Here is a 13524-nt window from a genome sequence, read left to right as displayed (position 1 = left end):
TGCTTTGGTCCTCACTGTGTAGCAATACTGTATTTTTCCTAGGTAAAGGTTACAGGGAGATGGGAGGAGATGAAAAGCTGAAGTCAGATCAGTTCCCCTACAGAAAATGCCCACCTTGGGTGGGTGGGAAGACAACAAGGGTGGGCACTCACTCAGAACCTCTTTATAGAGCTGCTTGTATTCTTCTCTAGTATACTATATAAATTTGTAGTGTGTAGGGGGGTATGCTCTCAGAAAGGCACAATAGAGTCTCTTTTTTAAAAAATGCCTAACCCTTAAGGCTTTATGCCCACTACAGAAAACCCAAAATGACTTTTCTCCCACTCCCTGGAGAAAGGTAAAGAATACCTAGATTATTATCAGAAGTATTTGGATTTATTTAGATTATTAAATTTATTTCTTAACGTATTTTTTTTTAAAGTTGTGCTCCACTTTTCAGCCCAGAAGCTGTTGAGACAACTTAAAGTAAGAGTACAGATGACCGTCTGTTCTTTTCCGTTATGGTAGTGTCATCTTTGAAAGTGTTGATGACTTTTTAGGGTACACCACATGTGCAGATGCCCATGTTGCGATATTACCCTTGAAAAATTCTTTTGGTTTTTGTGCAAACACCTCATAATTGTAGCAAATATATGTTTTGCTAGTTTGTATTGTTAGACATAAGTGTCCCATGCTTCTCACCTCTCTCTCTCTCCATCGTGATTGGTCTTTGTTTCTCAAGGTTAGAATCAGATATGAACTGAAATCTCCAGTAAAGACCATAGAGGACTTCATTAGAAGGCTCACACCCAGTCGCCTGACCTCTGGCTCTAACAACAGCAGCTCTTCAAGCCTGGCTACCAGCAAATCAACACTTCGAGCTGGTTCTAGCATCATTTCATCAACATCTGCAGAGAGTACTTTACTAAAACTGGAAGAAAAGCTAGCCAACTCCTCCCAGATGAATAATAATGGCTATAGTTCCCAGCAGGCTAAATGGACACCAGGGGAAGAACCTGGAGAGGGAGAATTGCGTTATGAGGCAGAGAGTCCAGATGAAGCTGCCCTTGTCTATGCAGCTAGAGCATATGATTGTGCTTTGGTTGGCAGGCTACCTGACCAGGTATCCATAGAGCTACCTCACCTGGGGAGATTAACCTTTGAACTCTTACACATTCTGGGCTTTGACTCCATCCGAAAGAGAATGTCTGTGGTGGTTAGGCATCCTCTCACTGATGAAATAAATGTTTATACTAAAGGTGCAGACTCGGTTATCATGGATCTTCTTCTGCCTTGTTCATCAGGTATAGCTCTTTCTTGATTTATTTCCTGTAATGAAATGCATAACAGTTTAAGGCTGACCTTCCCTGTGACAGTCTAGATGGATCTGTACAGTGTTGTAAATTTTAAGGAAGAATGTTCATAGTATCCCATTTTTATGGTCTCTTGAAGAACAGCATCTTAACAGGAGGTCTTTGGCCCTTTCACCTAGATAAATCTAAACAAAAACAGATCAGTGAGCTTTTCCAAGTGCCTAAAGTCTTTTGCAGGATACTTTTTTCCAGCATTATGGATAAGATTTCATATCATTTTGGTTCATTAATATAAGAATAAATAATGCTCCTTCTAATATTGAAGACATTAAGGATTTTTCACTGCAAATCCCCCCCTGTGCATATGCTCATTTAGCCTCATTCTGTGTCTAGTTCTATGATCCTAGGATATTCCAGACGGTTACTTTCTCCTTCAACATAGTTGTTTGGTCATTTGAATACATAGTGAATGTCCTTTTGAAACCAATGTACAGTGCAATCATGTGGAGGGTTACTACCGTCTAAGCCCAGTGATTTTAATGGACTTACCCTGGAGAAAGTCCACATAGGATGGCACTGCTTAGAATCACTTTGTGAAGGTGAATTCAAGCATAATGGAGTTGTCTGAAATGGAGTTCTTAAACAGAGCTACACCCTTGTAAATCTATTGAAATCAATAGGATTAGACAGGTGTAACTGTTTAGGATTGCACTGAAATATTGAAATTCCCAGAGTTAATTTAAGGAGCATGTGCAGTTTTGTTTTGGCCTGACAAGGCAGCTGTCAGGTTGGAATGGGTCGGGGAATGGCGAGAATTGACAAACTAGAGGGAAAGAGGGCATAACCCTAATCCACACTTCTAACACCTAGTTTGAACCTCTGGAAAGACAGAATTTACTAAATACAGAACAAAGGGATCCACTTCTGTCAAATACCAGAGTTACATATGAGGATATTAGTGGAGAATTTAAAGGAAGAGGTAATTAATAGTGAGCAGACTTCTAGCTATGAACAGAGAATTTGAGTTTTTAATTGAAGAGCATCTTAGAGATATACGAGCATGCTGTGAACCAGAAGAGGCTTTAAATTACTGCTTATTGTAATCAGCTGGCTGTAAAGATAATCTTTTTTGACTTTATCATAATTGTATGATACCTAGGAGGTTTTTTCCCCATTTGCAGAGATCTTTGTCCAGCATTGAAAAAATGGATGACTCTAAATCAATAAAAATGAGGTGTTCTTATAGACTTTATCTCACTAATAAAATATAGTGCTAAAATGAAAGTTGCATTTCAAGTTTGCTACTCAAATTTGATTATTTCTTTTGACACTTTACATGATGGGTTTCTGTGCAATTTAATCCTGTAGTTTACAGGAAATATTGATTTCAGCATAAATTTTGGTTCATAATTACTTTTAATACTCTGCAGTGTTGGTTTAAGGAAATAGAGAAATATGCAAGTTAGGGCCTTTTTGTCTTTCAGCTATTTAAGCCAGAACTGAGCCACAAAATAAAGAATTGCTTGTCATTTTAGCAACAGAAAATAAATTTGACCTTTCCAAACAGGCTCCTTATACCATGTAATGTAAAAATTGCATCTCTGAATGATTTTGTTTCTGTTGACGCAAGATTTATGACACCAGAAATCTCTAATAAAGTTTTATTAAAATTTGTACTAATATTATGCAAATGCAAGCATTCATCACACCAGAACAGAATCTGGTACGTCTGGGGTACACTCGGGTGTTCTTGCATTGAATATTCCTTATTGTACAGTTAACTTTCTAGTATTGATTTATTTTTATTTATTTAACTTGCTTTTACTCCTCATAGTTTACTGACACTCCAAGTAGCCTGATAAACTAAAAAAAAAAAGTTTAACACAAAATTTATGAGAGCAAAATACAGTCTGGCATAAATGTTTACGTTTCAGCAAAGCAACCGTGAAACACTGGTCATGGCAATGTTTCTGGTACGTGATGAAGGCCCACATTCCAGATCAAGTTGGAAGATTTCCCGTGATCTTGGTTTTAACTTTTCTCCATACTGTCCCCCACAGTATTTAGCATCTACCTGCATCCTTTTGCTGAAATATTTTACACCAGATTTTCAACCAAAATTAAACTGAAAACTTTCCTGCAGGCCAGTAGATCAAAAGACATGGGATGTTAGATGTCTAAAGTTCATCCTTTGCCATTGGTTCATACTGTAGCTTTTGGTGACAGATTATAGTGGGGGGAGGGGTTTCAGAAAATTGAAGGCAGTTTCATAATCACTTTTCAGATTACTGCACATGATCTGTACACTTATGCACTTTCACCTCTAATAATCAACAGGCTGTATTAATTTTTGTATTGGTCCAATACCTACAAAGCCTGCTTGACCAGAAGTGATACTGGGACAAAACAAATAACAACTTTCAGTTCTCTTTAAAATTATCATCTGCCTACTACCCAGGTCTCAGCTGTAAAATCAGAGTAATAATATTCTTAATAGAAACCTAAACACAATAAAGAGTGTGAAACGTTTGCAAAGTTTCAAAGCTCTGTGCATGATAAACAGTGGTGGCTGAGGTATGGATATTTGTATAAATTTGTTGTTAATTTTTGTTTATTAATATTTTGTAATTCACTTAAGGGCAATTTTGATTTATTAATATTTTGCCTTAATAAATGCTTGTTTAATCAGTAAAATAGATTAACTAATTTAAGGACTGTGTATATTCTGTGGTTGAGCAAAATGAAAGATAGCCTTTCCAAGCCGACATTGCTTGCTGACCAACATTACCATTACTGGTTACTGCAGCACAGTAGTGAATGAGCTACGTATGTGGTACTGTGGCACCCAAGAGATGCCATCCCTTTTATCACTCCAGAGCAAGCTGCCAGTTTGGTGTAGTTGTTAAGAGTGGCGGACTCTAATCTGGAGAACTGGGTTTGATTCCCCACTTCTCCACATGCAGCCAGCTGGGTGACCTTGAGTCTGTCACAGTTCTCTCAGCTGTTCTCTCAAGAGCCGTTCTGGAAGAGCTCTCAGCCTCACCTGCCTCACAGGGTGTCTGTTGTGGAATGAGGAAGGGAAGGAGATTGTCAGCTGCTCTGAGACTCTGAATGAAGGGTGGGGTATAAATCCAACTCTTCTTAATAGATACAATAGGATTGCAATTTACAAAGTAGAAGACACTTGTTTCACTTGCCAAGTAGAGGCTGCAACAGTAACTGCATTGAGTTTAGCAATTTTATGTGCAACGTTGTGGCTATGCTCAATGGGATGTTCTTTTTAAAAAATCAAAGGATGAGTGAATAGTAAAAATAAAATATTGTATTCTACAGGCATTTGCGGTACCTTGAAAAGGAAGTGAAAATTAGGTGCTGTATACAAAATTGTTTTACAGCAGAATGCTTTTTGGAGTTTCCTGTGGGATGCTAGCATTTCCAAAAAGAAATGTTTGTAAGGCTTTATTTCATAAAGGGGGAAGAAGGGGATTATTCATTTTAAGAATAGAGGGTTTTTTTTTATTTTAAGAGTTTCACTTTTCCTTACTTACTTCCAGATGACCCTAGAGACAAACATCAAAAGAAAATCAGAAGCAAAACGCAAGATTTTCTTAATCTTTATGCTGCTGATGGACTGAGAACATTGTGCATTGCAAAGAAAGTAAGCACAGACCGCCTCCTAAGTGGGTTTCTGGGGAGGGGGAGCTTTTCACTTTCACTGGGGGTGGGTGTGTTAAGGCTACTCCACAGCACAGCATTAGGTATTTTGAAGCCCATTTGACGAAATTGTATTTTGTTTATTTTGTTAACACAAATACTTTTCCTTCTGTCCTTCCCCACCCCCACCGCACCCCCAACAGGTGCTGAGCAAAGAGGAATATGCTTGTTGGTTAAAAAGTCACATTGAAGCAGAATCTGCTATTGACAACCGGGAAGAGCTACTGTTTCAGTCAGCAACTCGCTTGGAGACTGATCTGCATCTCCTAGGTAATGACGGAGCATGCATAGGAAACAGAAGGGTGTCTAACAGCTGAGTGAGTGACTTGAGAAGCCTCCCAATGATTACCATTCACTTATGAGATTGCTTACACGCAGAAGGTTTGTCGATAGACAGGGCTGCAGCAACGCTGCAGAATCTAGAATGCAGCTGTGTAAACATTCCTAGCTCAGACCCAGTCTGTCCCAAAAGCTTGAGCTGAGTTTTTTAATGAATGATCAGAGCTGGAGTCCAGACATGCTGCACATGTATTTTGCCATTCAACTGCACGGAGTTCATAGCTGTACTGAGCCTGGAGATGAAACCAGGGGAGCTTCAAATGCCCTTGGCATCTACAGGGATCAGGCTGCTTAAATTATCTAAATCATGGGTATCCCACCTTTTGGGTGGAAAAAAATCTGTGCAGTGCAGTCGCAAGGGACTAGTGCTCATATTTTTGCAAACTTGGGAGAAACCCTGGGTTTGTAGAAAAATATGTAAAGTATACGAAATCAAATTGAGTGTCCTTAAAAAACACACACAGGCTGTAACAACAATGACTGGGCACATGTAAACATCATAAAATCTGCTGTATCAATCCCAAATGGGGCCTGACAATGGAAGGAGGGAGAAAGAGAGGATGCAAGACTGGGGGAAGAAGGAATAGATGGAGAAGACATGAAATGAGAATAAGGGCTAAGGGTGGAGTAACCCAATCTCAACAGATTTTAGAAGGGTTGGTCCTGGAAAGTAAATGGATGGGAAACCTCCGACAAATCAGGGGTGTGACAAGGAGGCAGGCAATGGCCTCTGAATATCTATTTACCTTGAAAATCCTAAGGGGTCACCATAAGCTTCAAGAGCAGTGACCTGATGGCACTTCCCACTGCCAAGGGTGGGAGAAGAAACAGCTAGCACTTCGAAAGGTGGTGGAGAAAATCAGAGGCTAGAAACAGCACAGTGAAGGAGCACAGGGAATCAGAGACCCAACAGGAAGGTCTGGGGACATCAAGCAGTGAGGAGGAGGAATGAATGGGATTGAAGGCAAGGAGGGAAAATGAAGGTGGAACAAGAGGACAAGGCACAGGGGGGAGGAAATGACCCAGGCTAGTCTGTTCTGATCAGATCTCAGAAGCTAAGCAGGGTCATTCCTGATCACCAAGGAAGCCCAGAGTCACCACTGAAGCCACAGGCAGGTAGTGGCAAACCACTTCTGAACACCTCTTGGCTTGAAAACCCCGCAGATCACTGTAAGTGAACAAAACATAATAATAATAATAATTTATAGTTGGCCTCTCAGCTTCCCAGATCCCTTTAGATTGCCCTTGTTGGCAACAAAATGGTGGACTTGGTCAACTTTGTGTCTGATCCAGCAAAATAGTTCTTATGTTTTTGTTTAGAAATTTACTCTTGTGAGCACAGAAAGTTCATCTGCAATGCCAAGGACCCAACACCATTTTTAAGGAGGTGATAACAAGTTTGTTACTCTGTGCCATGAAAGTGCTCATTCTTCTAAGTGTGAGCTCATGTCAGAATGCTGGAAGAAGCTGGATCTGTAGCACACATTCTGAAAAATGAGAATGGCCTGTAATATGTCATGTTTGTAAATATATAGTGTATTATAAATGCTAAGCACCATTATGCAGTGTGTGTGTCAAGAGTCCCTGAGGTACAATAAGGTCTTAAATAACTATGCTGCCTTAAGCGGTCTCTTTGTGTTGGCCCAGACAACTGGGACTTCACTAATGAAAAGAAAAATCTGTGCCACTGTTGACTTTGGGTGTACATATGAACCTTCCTGAATTAAAGCTTTCTTGAACACAGCTGGATAAATAAAAACAGACTCCTGTCAAAGCTACACCATCTGTTTCACCAATTAAGACCTGAGCTGCCTGCTTATAAACGAAAGGACTTAGAATGTAGACAGATCAACTGTCACAAGCTGCAAAGTTGGAGAAAAAATCCTGAGGAATAACAAGACTTCCTTTACCAACTTCCATAAGTAATGGCAAAGCCTCTAGAATATTACTGTTTCTAGTGGCAAGTCTCCATGTTACATTTTCTTAGTCATTGTTTTTAAACTGAGTACTGGGAAGCCAGGAGGAAATGGATGATCACACAAGTCTGTGCTGTGTGGAGAAGTCATTCAGCCTGTGCATGTTATGCTTCTTCTGAGGCAATGGCCTCAAAACTAGTCTGTCAGTCAATTGCCTCATGCTTAAGTTTTGACCATTCACACCTTAAAAATCTAATAATGGTTGGCTAAGTTGGTAAAAACAATGGCTGCCTTTTACTGAGGAATGATATTCCCATTCAGTTCATTTTATTATATTTTAGCTTACCCTTTAGTTGTACATAGCCCCCCCCCCCAATTTTAATCTTACAGCAATGCTGCGAATTAGGTTAGAATGAGAGGATGTGATTGACTTGAGGTCAATCCAATGAGCTTCACAGTACAGTGAGAGTTTGGAGCCAGGTTGCCCTGGGCCTAGTCCAACATGGCAATCATGACAGCACACCAATTCTCAAATAAGTTGCATTCAAGTAAGCTTTTATTAATTAACTTTCACAGATGTATTTAAAAGTAGATAGTGGTTGGCTAACTTGAGCTGTTGGTTTTACTAGAATATTCTATCAGCACCTATAGATGTTTCTACAAAGCGCCTAAGGCCTCTTTCTGCCTCTTGGTCTCTAGTTCAGTGTATGAGGCATGGTAAAATCTGGGATGGATGAGTGATAGTTCTGAGTCCATATCTCTAAGCCACATTTCACAGGTTGCAAATCTTATACAATGCAAAGGAGACTATTTGCGTAGATTGGAAAGGGATTGGATGCTGGGCCAGTCCCTCACTGTTGTCATGACTCTTAGACCATCATGGTTATGGACAAGATGCTCAGGACATTTGTTTCTAAAAATTCTTTGCCATCCTGAGTGCAGTGTCGAGAAACATGCTAGCCTTTAAGCCTACTGTTCTAAATTGCCTGCAAGGTCTACGTCTGTTTATCAGAATAAATGAAAAGATTAATAGATGTTAAGTTTCTGCTCAACTCATAACTAATATTTAATGTATTGTGTATAGGGATAATAATCTAAGAATCCAGTAGATTATCAGTAACTGCTTAAAGCTCTAATTTTATTGTCTTTTTATTGTGATCAGGTGCGACTGGCATTGAGGACCGTTTACAGGATGGAGTCCCAGAAACCATTGCAAATTTGCGCAAAGCTGGGCTGAAAATATGGGTTTTAACTGGAGATAAGCAAGAAACTGCCATTAACATTGCTTATGCTTGCAAGTTACTGGATCATGATGAGGAAATCATTACCTTAAATGCCGATTCACCGGTATGACAGCTCTGTTGCCAAGTATCCAGTGCGCCCTGGGTTATAAGTGGAATGCCAACCACATATAGCTGCTTGCAAGGGTCTTGAAATGAGGTTTGTCAGCCTCCTGGAAAACTGGGGTACATTGCCAGTGTGCCTTGTATATCCTGGAGTATGTCTGCACAAACTTCAACCTTCCACCAACCATTGCAGGCAGTCCCACTAGGTGCTTGACAAACCTCCCATTTTTTCCTGCTTATCTGAAATTGCAAAAATGACAGGAGGAATGGCAGGCTAGTCTGTCCAGCACTTGGTAAGCCATGATGCGTAGACTCTGCTCAGTTTACTGGGCCAGAAGCTGCATGTGCCTAGTATGCCTTGGTACCCACTACAGCTGTGGAGATTGGGTTGGCTTGAGTGTGGCAGTTCTGAAAAGTTTTAATGCTATTTATTTATTTAAGATCTGGATCTATTAGGAGGTTGAATATGCTCTCCTAATCAGTCTTGTTATTGAATACTTTACCTTGGATCCTGCAGTAAATCTCTGCAGAATGGATTTTTGACAGTGGAATGGGATTTTCTCACCTCCTTCCTCCTTCTGCAACCCAAAGTAATCCCTCAAATGTTGGTCCTGGGGGATGGGGAGCCCCTATGAACATCATGGGGGGAGATATGGAGGTCTGCAACAAGAGGAAGGAATCAACAAAAATCACCCCCTCCCCTCACAGTCCTGTTGGTTAGACTCAGCCAGCTTTTCTACTCTACCCAGTTCTCCTTCTCCCTAACCCACATGACTATTGTAAGTAGAAGTTCCCCATGTTCTTTTTTTTTTTTTTTTGCTGTTAGAAATGCCTCTAGATTTGAGGTTCATAGATGTCCATAAAATAAGACAGGTAAACAAGTATTGACTCAAAATCGTGCTTTATATTTAGAAAGGAAATCTATCAACTGATGCCGCTTTTGTGTATTTTTAAATTATTTTCCTATTGATTGTTTTTTTTTATTGCAGGAAACGTGTGGTACATTGCTAGAACAGCACTTGCACTGCATAGAGTCTAAATTTTCAGTTGAAAAATCTTCTCAGAATACAACAGCTAAGTTTATACCTCTCTACATGCCATCATCTTCAGTAACTCCCAATTTGGGCTTGGTGGTTGATGGAAGGACACTGGCATATGCCTTAGACAAGGCCCTGGAGGACAAATTTCTTTTGCTAGCCAGGAGATGTCGCTCTGTGTTGTGTTGCCGCTCTACTCCAATCCAAAAGGGAATGGTTGTGAAGCTGCTCAGAGACAAGCTCAAAACCATGACATTGGCAATAGGTAACTCAGCTTAACTGGTATTGTTTCACAGTAATACAAAAACAGAGAATGAGTTGATTTATTCAGATAGCAGCATTAGTCTTCCCTCTAAGGCACTATGGGTTTGAACTAATGTTTCTCTTCTTCTAAGTCATGAATCTTCCCCTGGAAGAGTAGAACAGAAGGATTCCTTCCTCGAAAGGAAGATTCTTTACTTAGCCAAAGAAAACTAGAGGATCTTACATCATAAGAAAGTCCCATTTTTGGATTTGTTGTATTTATTTAAACTGAATGTTCTGCATGTTTAAATATATAATCAATTAACTGAATCTTTCAACAAATGGTGAGGTGGAAATTAAAAACTAAGCAGAGTTAAAACAAAATTAGATAACAGCAGTTTAACCAGGATAAACCTTTGCAGGGGGAGATATTTTTGCCCATTTGCCAGAAAAAGTCACATGAAATTTTAAAAGGGAAAGGAAAATGTTGAGTGCAGACAGGTTTTGATGGCTCCCTAGCTCTTTGGCTGAGATACTGTGATGTCACAGAAGCCTAGAGATACCTGTTCTCTGTATTTACTTCCAGTCTATTACCTCCTGTGCAGAATGCTTATCTTACATCTTGCTTAAGACAGTAAACAAAAAGCCAAATTCCTCCTTCCCTCTTCCTTCCTCTGCAGAGATCAAAGAGGGGAAGAGGATATTTTGCTTCTACATATCCCTAGTGACTTATCCTGGTTAAGTAGAATGCATTTCAACATGAATACTTTGCAAATCATGCTGCAACTGGTCAGCAAAGTTTTATTATTAATTAGAATGAACAGCTTAATTTTTCTTAATTTTCTTTTCCATATGAATGCTGGTGTTCTATAGTTCCTTTTGCTTGCTTAGAGCAGGTCTTACTTCAGTCTTCCTTGTGGAACGGGAAGAAGTTCAGTATCTCCACTGTCCTCATGGATTGCTTGTCAATGGCCTATAAATAATGTACCTGAAGCAATCCTGCAGGCCCAGTTGCCCCAGTATTCTAGAGACAATCTGGAACCAGGCATTTCCTTTCCAACTGCAAGAAAACAAGGATGGCTTTTCTCATGTAAAATTTCGGCTATTGTCTGCACTAGAGGCAGAGGCATATGGGAATGGTTTCCCATTTTGTGTATCAAATTATCATTTGATCTGTTCCATCACAAGCTAAGCAGCGTGCATCATGGCAAGCCATTGAGTCAGCTGTAGCAAATGTAAAATTGCCAGCATTCCCTGGCACACCCCTCCCCACCAATAAGTAGAAATTGTACTTGCACTTCATAAGCAGAGATCTGAGAATTACACAGTCTAATGCAAAGAGAATCTGGATTGCAAGGGAAAGAACACTTGCCTTCTCTCCAGTCTAATTGCTTCACAGAGGAAACAGACAAAGGAAATTGCTTTTGCATGCATTTCCCTTCAGCGTTCTTTCCCATGGAAACATACCCTTGTAGGTAGATAATTATTGATGGATGACAGATAAAGAAACAAAGGTTTGTAGAAAGAATACCTTATTTTGAAATATTATAAGGGCAGAAGTGCCATGCAACAACAGCTACAACAAAAGGACAGACCAATTGCTTTGATCATCTTTTTAAAAATAAATCTTGATAGAGCCTTAAGTTCTAGCACATTTCTGCCATAGCAGTTAGACCCATTTGCAGCAGTGATGGTCATTGGAATGATGTTACATCTTCAGTGACACCAGTTTTTTTTTCATTTCGCTATAACAGTAATTAAATGCACCATTTGTCATAAATGAAAATCACTGCTCATTCCCCGTTCACTTCTGCATTCTGTTGTGCAGCTGCAGCAGATCACAAACTCCTGCTCTAGGCTTCCAGGTCCTGCTCATGCGAGCACAGCAAGAGAACTAGAATCTTGCTTACTCTTTGCAATGAATGCTGAGATGTTCAGAATTCCATATGCAGTGCCACATTTCTTGCTACCCAGCACATGTCCAGTGTGCAGAACTATATTCTTTATATTAGGCTTCTTTTTTATAGTTCCAGTTTGCCAGGTACTGATCAGGATAAAGACTTACAGTTTTTTTTCCTCCCTCTGTTGGACAATGGATGATAAATTAGCTATAGATAACAAGCATGTCCCTGTCATTTAGACCTCATTTGACAAATCTTCACATACTGACTCTCAATTAATTTAGCTTGGCCTAGATAAGTAAACATGCTGGACTGGGCTTTGAAGCTGTAGTTTTTTACAGAGCAGGCAATTTCAAAGCTAAGCATCCCATCCCTTTTCCCTTCCCACCATGTTCCCTTGGTTTTGTTTTGTTTTCTTGCCATTAGTCATCTCTGCTTCAGTTAATAGCAAACAACATCTTCTCCAATTGTTACCAGGTGACGGAGCAAACGATGTCAGTATGATCCAAGTAGCCGATGTCGGTGTGGGGATTTCAGGTCCAGAAGGCATGCAGGTAATGTGTGTTTACTGAAAAGCAACCCCAGGATAGAGCTGGGGCCATACGTTTTCCATATGTCTGCTTGAATCTTGCTTCCCTGTTGGCTTCAACAAGCTGTTTTGTGACAGCTACCGCACATTTCGGAGGCACTTGCAAGCTGCCTCAAGGTGGACCAGTTGGGCTTTGCTGAAATGACTTTAGTGGAGCTCTTTTCTCAGAGCTATAGTGATTTAATCAAGTTGCATTCACATTGTAAAACACAAGTAATATGACATCTTTTAGCCAAATTTCCTTTTGTAAAATAAAATGATACTTTCAAATAGCTACTTAGTATTTTTTTTCTTACAAATCACTTACCTTAAGGATTCCCCTTTTTATTTGTTACAGTATTTCACTCCAATCTGCTGCTCTTGTAAAGTTATTGTGCAGTGTATTATTTGTGCCAGTATTATTTCAAAGACTGGGAATGCTTTTAGCACTTTGAGTCCTTTAAATGCAAGTGTGCTGCATTATGAGTTAGGCCCCACTAGCCCACAAGTGTCAAGGCAGAAAACCAGCTTAAGCCAACACACTCTATACTTTGGTGTCTGGGTAGGTGCATTTTGCAGATGGTTTGGGGATAGAGCCATTATTCTGCTTTCTTCTCTGTACATTTTATAGCATTTCTGGTTGAATACATCTTTCTCCACCACTGGTCTCCCACTAATTTGTATTGAATGATGCACCAATGTAAGGCATCAGATTATTCCTTTGTTCCTTTTCTACCCCATGGCCCCTTTTGACTCCAGAAAAAAAAAACATTCCTAGGATTGTGAGACTCTAAGATCTCAGGAAAAATCTTTCCATATGTTGAAAAGGGACGAGGGGAAGAGGAACATGCAGAAAATCTAAATGCCTTCTATTAGTGCTTTGAAGGATATGGGCCATCATGGAGTTAGATCCCCTTCATTGGTTATTTTGTATACTTGATATGTGCCATGCTCAGAAACAAAATGCATTTGTACCTTTCTGGTATGGGAAGGTTTCATAAGGGAGACCTTGAACTCCATCATATTATAAATACTGTATAGAATAGTGTGTAAATACTATATATAGAATCAGAATCCCATAAATGCAGGCTTCTCAGATGTTTCATGTTTTCCACTGAGTATTTGTTTCATCACCAAATACCATCTTGTTTTTCAGAATTCTTTTATG

The 13524-nt window shown here is 39.8% G+C and overlaps 1 protein-coding gene across 1 annotated transcript in view; it reads left to right on the top strand.

The window, feature by feature from the left end:
- ATP10A (ATPase phospholipid transporting 10A (putative)) overlaps positions 1 to 13524 on the top strand; it is a 163362-nt gene that overhangs the window by 132769 nt on the left and 17069 nt on the right. Inside the window, exons 11-16 of the mRNA XM_060233861.1 lie at positions 722 to 1283; positions 4847 to 4950; positions 5150 to 5276; positions 8424 to 8608; positions 9597 to 9909; positions 12266 to 12342. Coding sequence (XP_060089844.1) covers positions 722 to 1283; positions 4847 to 4950; positions 5150 to 5276; positions 8424 to 8608; positions 9597 to 9909; positions 12266 to 12342 — 1368 coding nt within the window. The remainder of the gene's footprint in view (positions 1 to 721; positions 1284 to 4846; positions 4951 to 5149; positions 5277 to 8423; positions 8609 to 9596; positions 9910 to 12265; positions 12343 to 13524) is intronic.

The sequence above is a fragment of the Heteronotia binoei genome, chromosome 3 (assembly GCF_032191835.1).
Source record: "Heteronotia binoei isolate CCM8104 ecotype False Entrance Well chromosome 3, APGP_CSIRO_Hbin_v1, whole genome shotgun sequence".
NCBI lineage: Eukaryota > Metazoa > Chordata > Lepidosauria > Squamata > Gekkonidae > Heteronotia > Heteronotia binoei.
The sequence above is the reverse complement of the archived record's forward strand: the minus strand, read 5'-3'. Positions and strand labels throughout refer to the sequence as shown.